At 37.4% G+C, this 15877-nt stretch overlaps 1 protein-coding gene across 3 annotated transcripts in view; it reads left to right on the top strand.

Annotated features, from left to right (window-relative positions):
- The window catches only part of NIT2 (nitrilase family member 2), a 183925-nt gene that overhangs the window by 110801 nt on the left and 57247 nt on the right, over nt 1-15877 (top strand). For all 3 annotated transcript variants that reach the window (XM_053706061.1, XM_053706060.1, XM_053706059.1), the window contains one exon: nt 8705-8760. In XM_053706061.1, the coding sequence (XP_053562036.1) occupies nt 8705-8760 (56 nt within the window). The remainder of the gene's footprint in view (nt 1-8704; nt 8761-15877) is intronic.

Consider the following 15877-nt stretch of genomic DNA (forward strand, 5'->3'; position numbering starts at 1 on the left):
GACCGGAATCATGACATAAAGTCTGCTGCTTCAGTGTTTTTGGATCTTTTTGTCAGATGTTACTATACTGAAGTTTAATTACAAGCATTTCATAAGTGTCAAAGGCTTTTATTGAGAAATTGCATTAAGTTTATGCAAAGAGTCAATATTTGCAGGGTTGACCCTTCTTTTTCAAGACCTCTGCATTTCGTCCTGGCATGCTGTCAGTCGACTTCTGGGCCACATCCTGACTGATGGCAGCCCATTCTTGGATAATCAATGCTTGGAGTTTGCCAGAATTTGTGGGGGGGGTTTGTTCCTGTGATCTTAGGCAAAATTGTGAGTGAGCCCACTCCCTTGGCTGTGAAGCAACCCCACACGTGAATGGTCTCAGGATTCTTTACTGTTGGAGTGACACAGGACTAATATTAGCGCTCACCTTTTCTTCTCCAGGCAAGGTTTTTTTCCGGATGCTCCAAACAATCGGAATGGGGATTCATCAGAGAAAATTACTTCACCCCAGTCCTCAGCAGTCCAATCCCTGTATCTTTTGCAGAATATCAGTCTGTCCCTGATGTTTTTCCTGGAGAGAAGTGGCTTCTTTGCTGCCATTCTTGACACCAGGCCATCCTCCAAAAGTCTTGGCCTCACTGTGCATGCAGATGCACTCACACCTGCTTGCTGCCATTCCTGAGCAAGCTCTGCACTGGTGGTGCCCCGATCCCGCAGCTGAATCAAGTTTAGGAGACGGTCCTAGCGCTTGCAGGACTTTCTTGGGCGCCCTAAAGCCTTCTTCACAACAATCGAATCTTTCTCCTTGAAGTTCTTGATGTTCCAATAAATGGTTGATTTGGGTACAATCTTAGTAGCAGCAATATCCTTGCCTGTGAATCCTTTTTTGTGCAAAGCAATGAGAACTGCACGTGTTTTCTTGCAGGTAACCATGGTTAACAGAGGAAGAACAATGATTTCAAGCACCACACCCTCCTTTTAAAGCTTCCAGTCTGTTATACTAACTCAATCAGCATGACAGAGTGGTCTTCAGCCTTGTCCTCATCAATATTGACACCTTTGTTAATGAGAGAATCACTGAAATTATGTCAGCTGGTCCTTTAGTGGCAGGGCTGAAATGCAGTGGAAATGTTTTTTTGGGGATTAAGTTTATTTTCATGGCAAAGAAGGACTTTGCAATTAATTGCAATTGATCTGATCACCCTTCATAACATTCTGGAGTATATGCAAATTGCCATCATAAAAACGGAGGTAGCAGATTTTGTGAAAATTAATATTTGTGTCATTCTCAAAACTTTTGGCCAGGACTGTACTTATTCTACTAGGTCAGCTGCCTTTTTTCAGTTGACCGGATTTGCAAGGCAGCTACTTGGTCTCCTTTGCATGCTTTTACAAAATCCTACCATTTTGATGTTTTTGCTTCTTCTGAATCAGCCTTTGGTAAGAAAGTTGTTCATGCAGCTTTCTGAGTTTGATTTTATTTATTTTTTGCCTATTTGCTTTATTTTTAGTGCATTGAAAAAAATAATGGGGTTTTGGATTTAATTTATTTTAATTAATGAAAATATGTTTTTATATCCCTCCCTTTATGTTATTACTCGTGGATTCCACAGCTTGGGTATTAGTTCCCAGGAGTAATGGATTGTGGACCACTTGTATGAAAGAAAACATAATTTATGCTTACCTGATTCATTTTTTTCATGGTGGTGAGTGTTTGTTTTTTTATTTTTTTTTATTTTTAGAGTAAATTGTTTCTTTAGCGCATATCTTTTTACCTGCTCCTTTTATGGCTCTTATTCATTTTCTTACCTCAGTTTGTTTGGCTATACATTAGACTGAGGTATGTGTGAGTTGGAAGGGGTTTTATAGGGCTCTTGGGGTTTGGTTGTATTCACCTCTTCCTAGAGGTAGAGAAGAGTAATTCCCAGGAGTAATGGATTGTGGACTCTACCACCATGAAAGAAATGAATTTATCAGGTACCTGTAAGCATAGATTATGTCGCCCCCCCCCCCCAAATTATGCACATTGGGTGGCTTGCATTGAGTCAGGATACCAAAAAATCATACTTTGAAATCTTTGTTTCAGAGACTTTCCCTCACATTTGATGATGCAGCAAGAGACGATTTACAGCAAGTTGCCACTCTTGTTTTGTGTGTTTATTGATTTTTGTTCATTAAAATCAATAAAAATTATAAAGAGTAGAGTGTGTAAGTAAAGTAAAAGGATAAGCATCACAGGCATCTAGGTGTATATCATCAAAAGCCAGTATAGATATAGAATGTTACAGGGAAGGGCACTAATTCTAATATCAAACATGGCTGCCTAAGAAAGCTCAGTGATGCATTGCAGACCATTGTGTGATTCAGCACTCAGTTTTCCCAGGTGCCTGAGTGACACAAAAATTGAACCTGACGCCAAGATTTTGAGGTCCCTCACATTCTCTATCCTACGTTGTATATGGGCCCGCTATCCCCGGCTTGTCCTAAGTCTGTGCTCTAGTGGGTTTATTTACACACCCAGGCCTTCCCGCTCACTTACTTTACTTATGCTTACAAGCGATGGCTGGAAGACTGCAGGTGGATGGTGTGAGTGAGTAGGATGCATTAGCCCCAGGATCTGACAGGCAGGGAGAATCCCAGCAGGCTGAACTGGATACCAGGGAGTTGCGGATTGCAACGGACCATGAGGTAGCTTGTCAGGTAATATCGAGGATGGGTGTTGGTGGCACTGTTTAAGCTTTAACTTCTACAGTTAGTGTTAGTACTACAGCATTCTTTCTGCCTTGTGCACATATAACAGGTATGGTACAGCATCAGAGTTAGTGGAAAATCTGTATATTTCTGGATAGAACAGCCAGAGATTATTTTTTTAATGGACAAATTATTTATATGTGCGTTTGTGTATATGTATGTATGTATATGTGTGTGTGTGTGTGTGTGTGTATGTGTATATATATATATATATATATATATATATATATATATATATATATATATATATATATATATATATATATATATATATATATATATATATATATATGTAGCCCTCAGTTTACGCCGGGGTTAGGTTCCAGGAGGAATGGTTGTAAATCGAAACCGTTGTAAATTGAAACCCAGTTTATAATGTAAGTCAATGGGAAGTGAGAGAGTTAGGTTCCAGGCCCCTCTCAAAATTGTCATAAGTAACACCTGATACATTATTTTTAAAGCTTTGAAATGAAGACTTTAAATGCTAAGCAGCATTATAAACCTAAAAATATAGATTGTATCATCAAACTAAGTTTAATGAACAAAAACGTTTTTTATTTGCATTTTTCTGCAATCAGTTCTCTGCATTGTTAGCATGTTAGATAATATTGGGTCTGCACCTATTGTATGCATTTCAATCTGCAGTGATTAATAGGCAGTTAGGCACCCTCACCTGAAGCTGCTGGACAGGAAGATAATAGGGAAGTGCCTGCTAAATTTTGCTCAATAGATCTGGTCTGATCTGTGTATACAGATCAATTTTAAGGCAGTTAAGTTGCATAACTTTGCTGCAAAACAAGCGGACAGCTCCACATACTGGCTTTTTTGATTAGTGCATTGCTTTCTAAAAGCTTTTCAATAGCAGTCATATGACTGAAAAAAAAAAAGGTTGTTATTCTGAAACGGCGCAAATTGAACTTGCGTAAACAGACGGTCACCTGTATATGCGTGTGTGTATATGTATGTATATATATATATATATATACTTGTTGACTGTGCACATCTAGCTCACTGATTGGCTCAGTTTAAATGACTTTAATATTCCAAATCCATCACAAAATAACTACTTGTGTAGGGTCCCTGAACAAAAAATGTTTATGGCTAAAAAAAGTCATAAAACCTGGGAGTTGGAGGTGGAAGGAGATTGAGTGCCTAGGGCAGCACCAAAAAAACTAAATACTAGACTTGTGCAGCCAAGAAATTTTTGGTTCATCTGAAATTTTCTTACCGAATATTCAGGGAAATAGTTTTCCCCAAATATTCGTTGACTGCACTATTCGGTATTCGTATTGTTTAAAACGAATGTAAATGTTCAAAGCTACATGTAAAAAGTTAAGGTAAGGTAGGTATTAACCCCTTAAAAACATGAAAGGAAACAAATAAATACTGACTATTTTCATCAGTATTTTTTTTAGTTTTCTTCGGTGCATTCATTCGGATATTTGTTTTGTTAAAATGAATATCTGATTTTTGTCACAAATGTGCATTTGTATAAAAAATAATGTACAGCTCTACTAAATACGCCACTGGGTTTACCGGACATCTAGGTGTGTTTCAACATCGAAGTAGAATTGGCACCTCAAGTGGCACAATATTATTAAATGTTACTGTATTGAAAAATTACAGTTTAACTTCTAAGAGTCCAATAATGCATCTCTTGTTTTTAAACACTATGCACTGTTTTTATACTAACCACTAGAGGGCACTGCAAGTTTGCTTTAGTTTGCCTGTTTTTTATTAGTCACAAGTTTTTTTTTTGTTATGCATCCTGACACATCATTATAGCTATTTGTCAGCACTATACTGCTTTACAACTCCAGAATCTGTTAGCAGTACCACAGCCAGTGTCCAGGCTACTCTGTCTGATACTGAAGTGGCTTAAAATGAAGGTAAAGTTAGATTGTTCTGTAAGCACTATTCAATAATGCTGCTTATAACATACAAAGTTATTTTCTCTGAAACATTACTTATTTCTATAATATTGATATTTTATTTTTCCCTACCGTTCTATTTCAAACTCCTCCCATGAGCCATTTCCTGATTTTTCATTTTATGACGTATAGAGCGGTCTCAAGGCTCGTGCACGGCAACTAAATGAACTGCGCATGCGCATAAACTCGTCGCTGCGAATGCGGTAATCCCAGCCTGAAGTTTCTATAAATAAGAATGCTACGTAATCCACTTAAAAAAACAACGATCACACAATCAGGGCACCAGCTCACCCCATCAGCATTCTTGGTCCCAGAGAAATAAACAAATACAGTTTTGCCCTGACAGAACTGCTCATAGCCATGAACATTAAGCATGCACGAAATGGGGCCGCGCTTGGCTTCCCAGTGACAGCAAACAAAGGTAACGCATGCGCATAGCATCCAAGAGAGGGATGACGTCAAATGGCGGCCGCCTAACGGCCAGAAAATCAATTGGCTGGAGTAAAAACGTGACCAGCATGTTAAAAAAATAAATAAATAACGGGTTGAATTTGGATATAGCAAAATGTCAAATTAAAACGGCGAAAACACGGTAGAAAAGTAAAATTAGAATTTTTCATGAATGAAAGTGCCACTCATTTGTGCTGCAAAGTATAGTATTAGATTCTAATACTGCGAACTTTACCTTCACTTTAAGTAGGATATAGCAAGAGCTGCCTGCTTCCTGGTCACCCAGCCACTTCTTTCACAACATTTAAAAAACTTTCCTGTGCAGACTTTTAGTGTTCACATAATTATTTACTGCAGTGTAATTTCTTTCCTCTCTTGCTATAAGAGGATGATACTAATCCCTCCCTCCAGGCACCTAATGCAAGTTTTGTGTATACTGCATTGAACAAGCAGCTATGTTGCTTCACATGTAAGGACCCCCCTAACCTTGCTGCTTCTTCCCCCGTTCGGCCTTCCTGAGGCAATGCCATGCTTTTATTTTGTGCAATCAAGAAAATCTCAATGATTGTCCTGTCACATGCAGTTTACGTTGCATTCACTCTTGTTACATAAAGCAAAGAAGGGGAGCAGCGCTAAGAGAAGCAATAAGGTACCTACTATGATATATAAATGAATAGATGGGTGATACCTAATAGCTAGCGAGTGTGGACTTCAAATGCAGGTATAATGTTATATCAAATAGTGATTACAATGAATTAAACAATTATAGTATGCAAAGAAATATAAATGATATATAAAACAATAAAGTATGGGTGTGAGAATGAGTTTATTCTTAACAATACTGTATCACAATAAAATATTACAATAAAACAATGACAAGGATCTGGATCCTCTAAACATAAAATATGAAACTATTGCAATAGTCTATGATGGACCAAGTGGTATAAAATATCTAAAAATAGAATAGTAAAAAATATATAAAAACGAAGGAGAGATGGAATGTAAAAAATAGGTAAAAACAGTATCCAATTGCTATTTGTCCATGTTAGTTTTCAAAAATATAAGGAAGAGGGTCAGTGATAAAAATAAATTGATTTTCCAATGGTTGTGCACATACATAGAAGGGTGTCCTTTGTGATGGGAGTGTTATTCCAAATGTGATCAAATGGTGATAGAAAGTACCGTAACACCGCTGGGTGAATAGTGCTGAAGTATCCTGTGTGTTACACGCCTGTCAGCCAATATAGCTGCGTGATCACACAGGCATCCGTTCCTGAATCTTGTGATGAGTCTCTAAACAGTGGCGTCACTAGGGTTGGTGTCACCCGGTGCGGTACGTTATGGTGTCACCCCCCCTCCCCCCAGAAAGCACACACACATACAAACACTCAGACACACTTAAAAACACACTCGGATGCACACACAAACACTCGGATGCACACACAAACACTCGGAAACACACTCAGACACATGCACAAAAACACTCAGACATGCACAAAAACACTCAGACACACGCACAAAAACACTCGGACACACGCACAAAAACACTCGGACACACGCACAAAAACACTCGGACACACGCACAAAAACACTCGGACACACGCACAAAAACACTCAGGCACACGCACAGAAACACTCAGGCACACGCACAGAAACACTCAGGCACACGCACAGAAACACTCAGGCACACGCACAGAAACACTCAGGCACACGCACAGAAACACTCAGGCACACGCACATACAAAATATGTAAACTGCACTGCATTAATTATAAAGCTCATGCCTAGAGATGCTCCCTGGCTCAGCAGAGCATCAAATGAAAGATAAACAGAGCACTCTAAAAATAAATCACTAAAGAAAAGGTTTAGGCGCAAACTATGAAAATTCTGCTCTCTGACTCTGTTCCAAGTCTGTCAGTGCACAGCCCCGGGCTGCGTGTCTACCGCTTCTTATGGCCAAGCACCTCTGCTCTCTGCTCACCCCCATACCCCCACCTGCCCTCCTACCTCTTCAGTCTGAACTTAGTGTACCGTAACTTTAGAGACAGAGTCAGACAGTCATCCCCCTCATGATTTCCCAGTTCCCGATTAGAGAGACGGCACAGCAGTGAGTGACTCCACTGCTCCACATGCCACTGAGCAGTCAGCACAGATAGGCAGGCAGGTTTAGGCTAGCAGCACAACTTTGCAAGCCCCACGGCATGCCCACAACATTCATAGTGAAATTGGGCAGTGGAGGTGCAAAGTACAAACAAGAAAAGCAGCCAGGAAAACTATTTGTGGAAATTGCAGCGCTGGCTCAAAAATATGTGTCTACAACTTCCCTAGTCCCACTAATGTTCACAAATGCTGGCCCCTCTAATAAAAAAATTACATGCATCTCTACATTGTATTTCTTTGAATTTCAATAAAAAAATTTTTTTGTTGGTGGTGTCACCCCCTGGAGGGTGTCACCCAGGTGCGGCCCGCACCCCCTAGTGACGCCACTGTAAATAAGAGAGTGCAGTCACTCAGTGGCTTTGTTGGAATCCTGTTTCCAGAGTATTGCTGAATATTTCTTCTTCTTTACTTGGTTCCTTGAGATGTAGCCATTACAGGTGTCTTTTCAGTCAGTCAGAGATTCAAAAAAGTGTGAGCCAATCAGGGTACCATAAACTCATTCTCTTACCCATACTTTGTTTTATATATCATTTATATTTCTTTGCATACTATAATTGTTTAATTTATTGTAATCACTATTTGATATAACATTATACCCGCATTTGAAGTCCACACTCACTAGCTATTAGGTATCACCCATCTATTAATTTATATATCATAATAGGTACCCTATTGCTTATCTTAGCACTGCTCCCCTTCTTTGCTTTGTTTCTCCATTAACCCTTAGGGAAATTAGTTTTTTTGGGAGTCCTAGCAATATTAGGTATATATTGTGAGGCAGTATTATTTTTTTCTTTTTACACTCTTCTTGTTGCCATGCATACACTCTTCTTGTTGCCATGCATACTGCAGAGTGCTACAGCTTGAATTTTAATGACTGCTCCAGATATATTTAACCAAAATATGATTCATTGTCTCTATTTTGATATTGATAATGTATGATATGTTTGTATGTGTCTCAGGAACACAGAGGTGTATATAATGAAGTTAAAGCATTTAATAGTACACTTAATGAACAAAAATCTAATAAACAGTAGAGTGTGACTCTCAAATGTAGTTACCTGCTGTAAAGTTCCTCCACTTCCATTTAAAAGTATCTAAATCACTGATGCCTATAGTGCTTTTCACTAAACACCACACTTAAACTTATACCTTATTATCTAGTAAGTGACATAGCTACTTTCAGTGTTGCTCACTAATAAGCAGTGGAAAGGGCTACTGAATAATGTAACATCATATTAATTGTATGTTCCTTTAAAATAAAATACATTTTTTAAGCATTTATTAAACTATGTCTAACTTTCTTTTACCTTCAAATAATGTCAGTTTGCAAGTGCAGTTATACATACATAATTATTTGTATTATTTGGTATGTAGCTCTAACAGACATAATACATCTAACAGTCTGCTATTGTGTTACAGGGGTGAGGTCATAGCTAAAGCTGGTGCAGAAGAAAAAATCATCTCTGCTGACATTGGTAAGAAACCTACTTCTGAAGAGACTTCTTGGATTTGCAACACCTTGGTACTGAGGCAGTATCCACTGTCCTATTTGTTTAATTAAAGGCATAGACAGGTCAAAAATTAAATGTGCACAGGTACATTTCAATTTGAAATATAAACATTTTTTCAATATGCTTCCATTAGCAAAAAAATACTTCTAGTAGTTATTATTTTTAAGCGGCATACGCACATATCTTCTGACAGGAAATATCACCTGAGCATCTCTGTGTAAAAAAGGAAGATATTTTACCTCACAATCTGTAATGTGTAAAAAGTTATAATTCAGCTGCTGCCCAGCTGCAGGTAAAAAAAAAAATGAAGAAATGAACAGCAGCCAATCAGCATCAACAGTGCTGAGGTCATGAACTCTTTTACTGTGATCTCGTGAGATTTCACTTAACTCTCGATTTCATGGTAAACTTCCTTAAACTGAATAGGGAAATAAGATGAGTGTTCACGAAGCTCACTCCCTTCGCTGTCCTGGGACAGACATACTGATTTGCTGCTTAGAAGTCCTTTACAATGGGATGTGGCTACTGAGGAACTTTTTAGGTAAAATATCTTTCTTTTTTACATAGAGATGTTCAGGTGATATTTTCTAGTCCGTTTTTTACAGCTATGCTGCATCACTTTCAAGTGTTTCAACATTTGGGTATCATGGCCCTTTAAACATGACACTTTCTCAGATAGTCAGCAGTGGCTGTTTGACACAAATTTTGTATTCTGGAGCAATACACACCACCACCAGCTCTCTGAGATGGGGGGAGTATTTGAATACTGGTGCACGGGCCTTCATAGGATATGTGCATATACTGCAGAAAAGCAGTAATAACTTTTACTAGAAGCATTTTTGCTAAAGGAAGTATAATTTAAAAACAATTACATTTCATATTGAAATGCACCCATGTACATTTCAATTTTGACCTTTCTATCTAATATTACTACTTTTATACAGTCAAACTTTTATAAGTAAATATATACTCACCGGCCACTTTATTAGGTACACCTTGCTAGAACTGGGTTGGACCCCCTTTTGCCTTCAGAACTGCCTTAATTCTTCACAGAATAGATTCAACAAGGTGTTGGAAACATTCTTCAGAGATTTTGGTCCATATTGACATGATAGCATCATGCAGGTGCTGCAGATTTGTCGGCTGCACATCCATGATGCGAATCTCCCGTTGCACCACATCCCAAAGATGCTCTATTGGATTGAGATCTGGTGACAGTGGATGCTATTGGAGTACAGTGAACTCATTTTCATTTTGAAGAAACCAGTTTGAGATGATTTGAGCTTTGTGACATGGTGCATTATCCTGCTGGAAGTAGCCATCAGAAGATGGATGCACTGAAGTCATAAAGGGATGAACATGGTCAGCAACAATACTCAGGTAGGCTGTGGCATTTAAACAATGCTCAATTGGTACTAAGGGACCCAAAGTGTGCCAAGAAAATATCCCCCACACAATTACACCACCACCACCAGCCTTAACCATTGATACAAGGCAGGATGGATCCATGCTTTCATGTTGTTTACGCAAAATTCTGATCCTACTGTCTGTATGTCGCAGCTGATATCGAGACTCATTAGACCAGGCAACGTTTTTCCAATCTTCTATTGTCCAATTTTGGTGAGCCTGTGTGAATTGTAGCCTCAGTTTCTTGTTCTTAGATGACAGGAGTGGCACCCGGTGTGGTCTTCTGCTGCTGTAGCCCATCTCCATGAAGGTTTGAGGTGTTGTGCATTCAGAGATGGTATTCTGCATATCTTGGTTGTCTCATCATCTATGGTTATTTGAGTTACTGTTGCCTTTCTATCATCTAGAACCAGTCTGCCCATTCTCCTCTAACATCAACAAGGCATTTTCGGCCACACAACTGCCGCTCACTGGATATTTTCTCTTTTTCTGACCATTCTCTGTAAACCCTAAAGATGGTTGTGCGTGAAAATCCCAGTAGATCAACAGTTTTTAAAATATTCAGACCAGCCTGTCTGGCACCAGCAACCATGCCACGTTCAAAGTCACTTAAATCCCCTTTCTTTCCCATTCTAATGCTCGGTTTGACCTTCAGCAAGTCATCTTCACCACGTCTAGATGCCTAAATGCATTGAGTTGCTGCCATGTGATGGACTGATTAGCAATTTGTGTTACCAAGCAATTGAAAAGGTGTACCTAATAAAGTTGAAGGTGAGTGTACATTAGTAAACCAACTTATGACACAAAATGCATATTCTACATGTTCTCCAGAGTGTATAATTAGCTGTATTTACAACATATTTAAACTTCATTAAAAAGGTTAGTCTTCAGGATTCTTTCCTATTAAAGGTGGTATCCTAATAGCATTAGAGGTGGCAAAGCTTTATATGCATATTACAAATGTAAAACTAATGGATTTGTACATGTACACTTAATACATTCACATTTATAAACCAACTTATAGATTCATAAAATATGTACTGTACTGACAAAAATATAAATTCAAATAGAAGTCTAAAAACCGTGAATATACTCAAAGACCCTCGGACAAACACATTAGAAGAGAGCTTTTAAAGGGACAGTCTACTCCAGAATTGTTGTTATTGTTCAAAAAGATAGATAATCCCTTTATTACCGATTCCCCAGTTTTGCATAACCAACACTGTTATATTTATACACTTTTTACCTCTGTAATTATCTTGTTTCTAAGCCTCTGCAGACTACCCCCTTATTTCAGTGCTTATGACAGTCATGTATTTTAGCCACTCAGGGCTGACTCTTAAATAACTACATGGGAGTGAGCACAATGTTATCTATGTGACACACATGAACTAACAGTGTCTAACTGTGAAAAACTGTCAAAGTGCACTGGGATAAAAGGCGGTTCTTAACAGTTTAAATATAAGTTTGAGCTTACCTAGGTTTAACTTTCCACAAAGAATACCAAGAGAACAAAGCTAATTTGATGATAAAAGAAAAATTGGAAAGTTGTTTAAAATTGTATTCCCCACCTGAATCATGAAAGTTTAATTTTGACTAGACTATCCCTTTAAATCTATATCTATATTTTAATGTTTTGGTGTCAGGCAGTCTAATTTATATTGTCTAAAACATCTCCTCAATGTTTCTCCCTCCTAACAGATCACATTTTACAAGACTAAATTGCTTTAACCCTTAAACTGCTTGTATTGCTGCCATAATTTATTCTAAAAAATTCCTCTACGCTATATTTTTAAAAAAAATTGTTTCTAATGCTAGCAAAAATGTTCATTGAACCACCTCCAGATCTAACATTTGGTTCCACCTATAAAGATCACTCTAGCTGAAATACAACATATGACCTGTTGCAACCAAATCTTTCTTTTATTCTGAACATTTTTATTCTGTTAATTTAAAAAAAGAAGTTTCTTCTCTCCCTTGGAATATGGGCACACGTACTACAGTTGTAAGTCGTGTATTTCCATGTACCCACATAGGTTCCTAACCAATCTGAGATACCCTTTTTAATGGCTCTTTAGTCTTTTTTGAGTTTAGTAGTTGGCAACAGATTTAAATTGTGATTTTACTTGAAAGTAACACATGTATAATCTCTAATATATTATTGAACTGCAGGTAATTTCTTAAAATGGACCAATGTCTCCCTAAAACTTTCTTAAAAGGCATCGACCCTTCATTATAGCGAGTTAACCTTATCATTGGGACATAATTGTTCAGACCTGATCCTCAAAAAAATATTTCTTATCCACACTTTCCACTTCTGCCATTGAGTTATTTAAGTAATCCTCTTAATATCCTTTATTTGGAAAAGGATATTTTATGATTTCTGATTCATATCTTAAATTTTCATCCCTATTGCAATTATGGTGAATCCACTGAAACTGACCCTTGGGGAGGTTGCTTTTCCATTTTTTCAAATGACCATTCTAAACATGGAGCAGCCTATTACAGTCTCTTTTGTTCCTATAATTACACATCATATTTTTGTCTTCATCAACAAATACAAATAAGTCTAAAATTGTATACTTTGGTCAGTGATATTAGCCAAAAATGATAAAGTAATTGCTATTAACAGATGCAATAAACATCTTTGCTATAATATCTGAGACCTTCCAGGTAACAATACTATTGCAAATATAACAATAGTATTTCACAATAATACATAGGTGGGGATTGTTATTACAAATTGTTACATTTTCAGAATTACTCGTATAAATATTAGCATTAGTAGGGGCAAATATTGTATCATAGCCAAAGTACCTCAAACTTGCTGATAAGATTTCCTCAAACCAAAAATAATTATGTTCCCGTATGAACTCCACTGTATCCAATGTGAATTTTTATGAGCATATAGCAAATGTCAATAAGCCTTTTCAACTGCTAAAGTTTTGATTCCCTTAGAATGTGGCATGTTGTTATAGACAGCTTCCACATCATGTTATTTCCAAGAATTATTTCTCCTATAATGTGCCCTCTAACTTATTCACAATGTTCACAGAATCCTTTAAATAAGATTGAATATTATATACAATGGGCTTGTAAGTAGTAAGCAATGTACAGTGTTTGGGTAAATTATTGCATAAGGAACCAATTACCAAAACAGTAGGTTTTCCTGGTGGGCAAATTGGATCCTTATGCATCTTGGGTAAACAGTAAAAGACCAGGTACCTTTTTGGATTTATTTTATGCAAAAACGTTGAATTAATCTAAATCTAAGATTCCCTTCAATTTTGCTACTCCCAGTCGATCACCAAGTTGTTTCTTAAATTTTGGGATGGGGTCTTTATGAAGTTTTTTTTTATATATATATTTTATTATTTTATTGAGGTTCAGTAAAAGAACATACAATATACATGGTGTCAAAATATTACAGTACATAAGTCAGGTATGCACATGTTTTTGTTTCAGTTACATTTAGTAATATAAAGTTATAGAGGTTAAATTCAAAAAGAAAATCTCTTGGCAAAGGCTTTTTAAGTAAATAAAAAACAAAAAAAAATTGTTAATATTATATAGCATATTCATAGTAAAATGAACATCTGAAAGTAGTAATCTGTGCTATATTTCTACATAACCTCTTTATTCTGTGACGGAACCTCATGGTTTTAGCATTAGAGTTAACATTTTAGCCTTCAACAGTTATAACAGGATCACTTTTGTACCAGTGACGTGCGGTGAGGTCAGAGGCTGGTGAGGCACTGGCTGTGATATGCCAGAGAAACACATATATGAACCCGACAAAGGCAGCTTAAATGTATGATTAAATAGGCAGGTTGAAGGTCTAATTTACTGCTATTATTAAATTTGATTCATTCTCTTGGTATCCTTTGTAGAAGGATATGCAGGAATGCACTACTGGGTGCTAACTGAACACATTAAATGAGCCAATGACAAAAGGCATGTATGTGCAGCCACCAATCACCAGATGCTACCAGTAGTGCATTGCTGCTCCTTAGCCTGCCTAGGTATGTTTTTCAAAATGATACCAAAAAAAGAAAGCAGAATAGATAACATAAGTAAAATGTAAAGTTGTTCAATTTTTATTTATTTTTCTTTCATGTAATTAGCAAGAGTCCATGAGCTAGTGACGTATGGGATATACATTCCTACCAGGAGGGGCAAAGTTTCCCAAACCTTAAAATGCCTATAAATACACCCCTCACCACACCCACAATTCAGTTTTACAAACTTTGCCTCCTATGGAGGTGGTGAAGTAAGTTTGTGCTAGATTCTACGTTGATATGCGCTCCGCAGCAAGTTGGAGCCCGGTTTTCCTCTCAGCGTGCAGTGAATGTCAGAGGGATGTGAGGAGAGTATTGCCTATTTGAATGCAGTGATCTCCTTCTACGGGGTCTATTTCATAGGTTCTCTGTTATCGGTCGTAGAGATTCATCTCTTACCTCCCTTTTCAGATCGACGATATACTCTTATTTATATACCATTACCTCTGCTGATTCTCGTTTCAGTACTGGTTTGGCTTTCTACAAACATGTAGATGAGTGTCCTGAGGTAAGTAAATCTTATTTTCTGTGACACTCTAAGCTATGGTTGGGCACTTTGTTTATAAAGTTCTAAATATATGTATTCAAACATTTATTTGCCTTGACTCAGAATGTTCAACATTCCTTATTTTTCAGACAGTCAGTTTCATATTTGGGATAATGCATTTGAATTAATCATTTTTTCTTACCTTCAAAAATTTGACTCTTTTTTCCCTGTGGGCTGTTAGGCTCGCGGGGGCTGAAAATGCTTCATTTTATTGCGTCATTCTTGGCGCGGACTTTTTTGGCGCACAAAATCTTTTCCGTTTCCGGCGTCATACGTGTCGCCGGAAGTTGCGTCATTTTTTGACGTTATTTTGCGCCAAAAATGTCGGCGTTCCGGATGTGGCATCATTTTTGGCGCCAAAAGCATTTAGGCGCCAAATAATGTGGGCGTCTTATTTGACGCTAAAAAATATGGGCGTCGCTTTTGTCTCCACATTATTTTAGTCTCATTTTTCATTGCTTCTGGTTGCTAGAAGCTTGTTCTTTAGCATTTTTTCCCATTCCTGAAACTGTCATTTAAGGAATTTGATCAATTTTGCTTTATATGTTGTTTTTTCTCTTACATATTGCAAGATGTCTCACGTTGCATCTGAGTCAGAAGATACTACAGGAAAATCGCTATCTAGTGCTGGATCTACCAAAGCTAAGTGTATCTGCTGTAAACTTTTGGTAGCTATTCCTCCGGCTGTTGTTTGTATTAATTGTCATGACAAACTTGTTAATGCAGATAATATTTCCTTTAGTAAAGTACCATTGCCTGTTGCTGTTCCTTCAACATCTAAGGTGCAGAATGTTCCTGATAACATAAGAGATTTTGTTTCTGAATCCATCAAGAAGGCTATGTCTGTTATTTCTCCTTCTAGTAAACGTAAAAAATCTTTTAAAACTTCTCTCCCTACAGATGAATTTTTAAATGAACATCATCATTCTGATTCTGGTGACTCTTCTGGTTCAGAGGATTCTGTCTCAGAGATTGATGCTGATAAATCTTCATATTTATTTAAAATGGAATTTATTCGTTCTTTACTTAAAGAAGTACTAATTGCTTTAGAAATAGAGGATTCTGGTCC

The sequence above is a fragment of the Bombina bombina genome, chromosome 3 (genome assembly GCF_027579735.1).
Source record: "Bombina bombina isolate aBomBom1 chromosome 3, aBomBom1.pri, whole genome shotgun sequence".
Taxonomy (NCBI): Eukaryota; Metazoa; Chordata; class Amphibia; order Anura; family Bombinatoridae; genus Bombina; species Bombina bombina.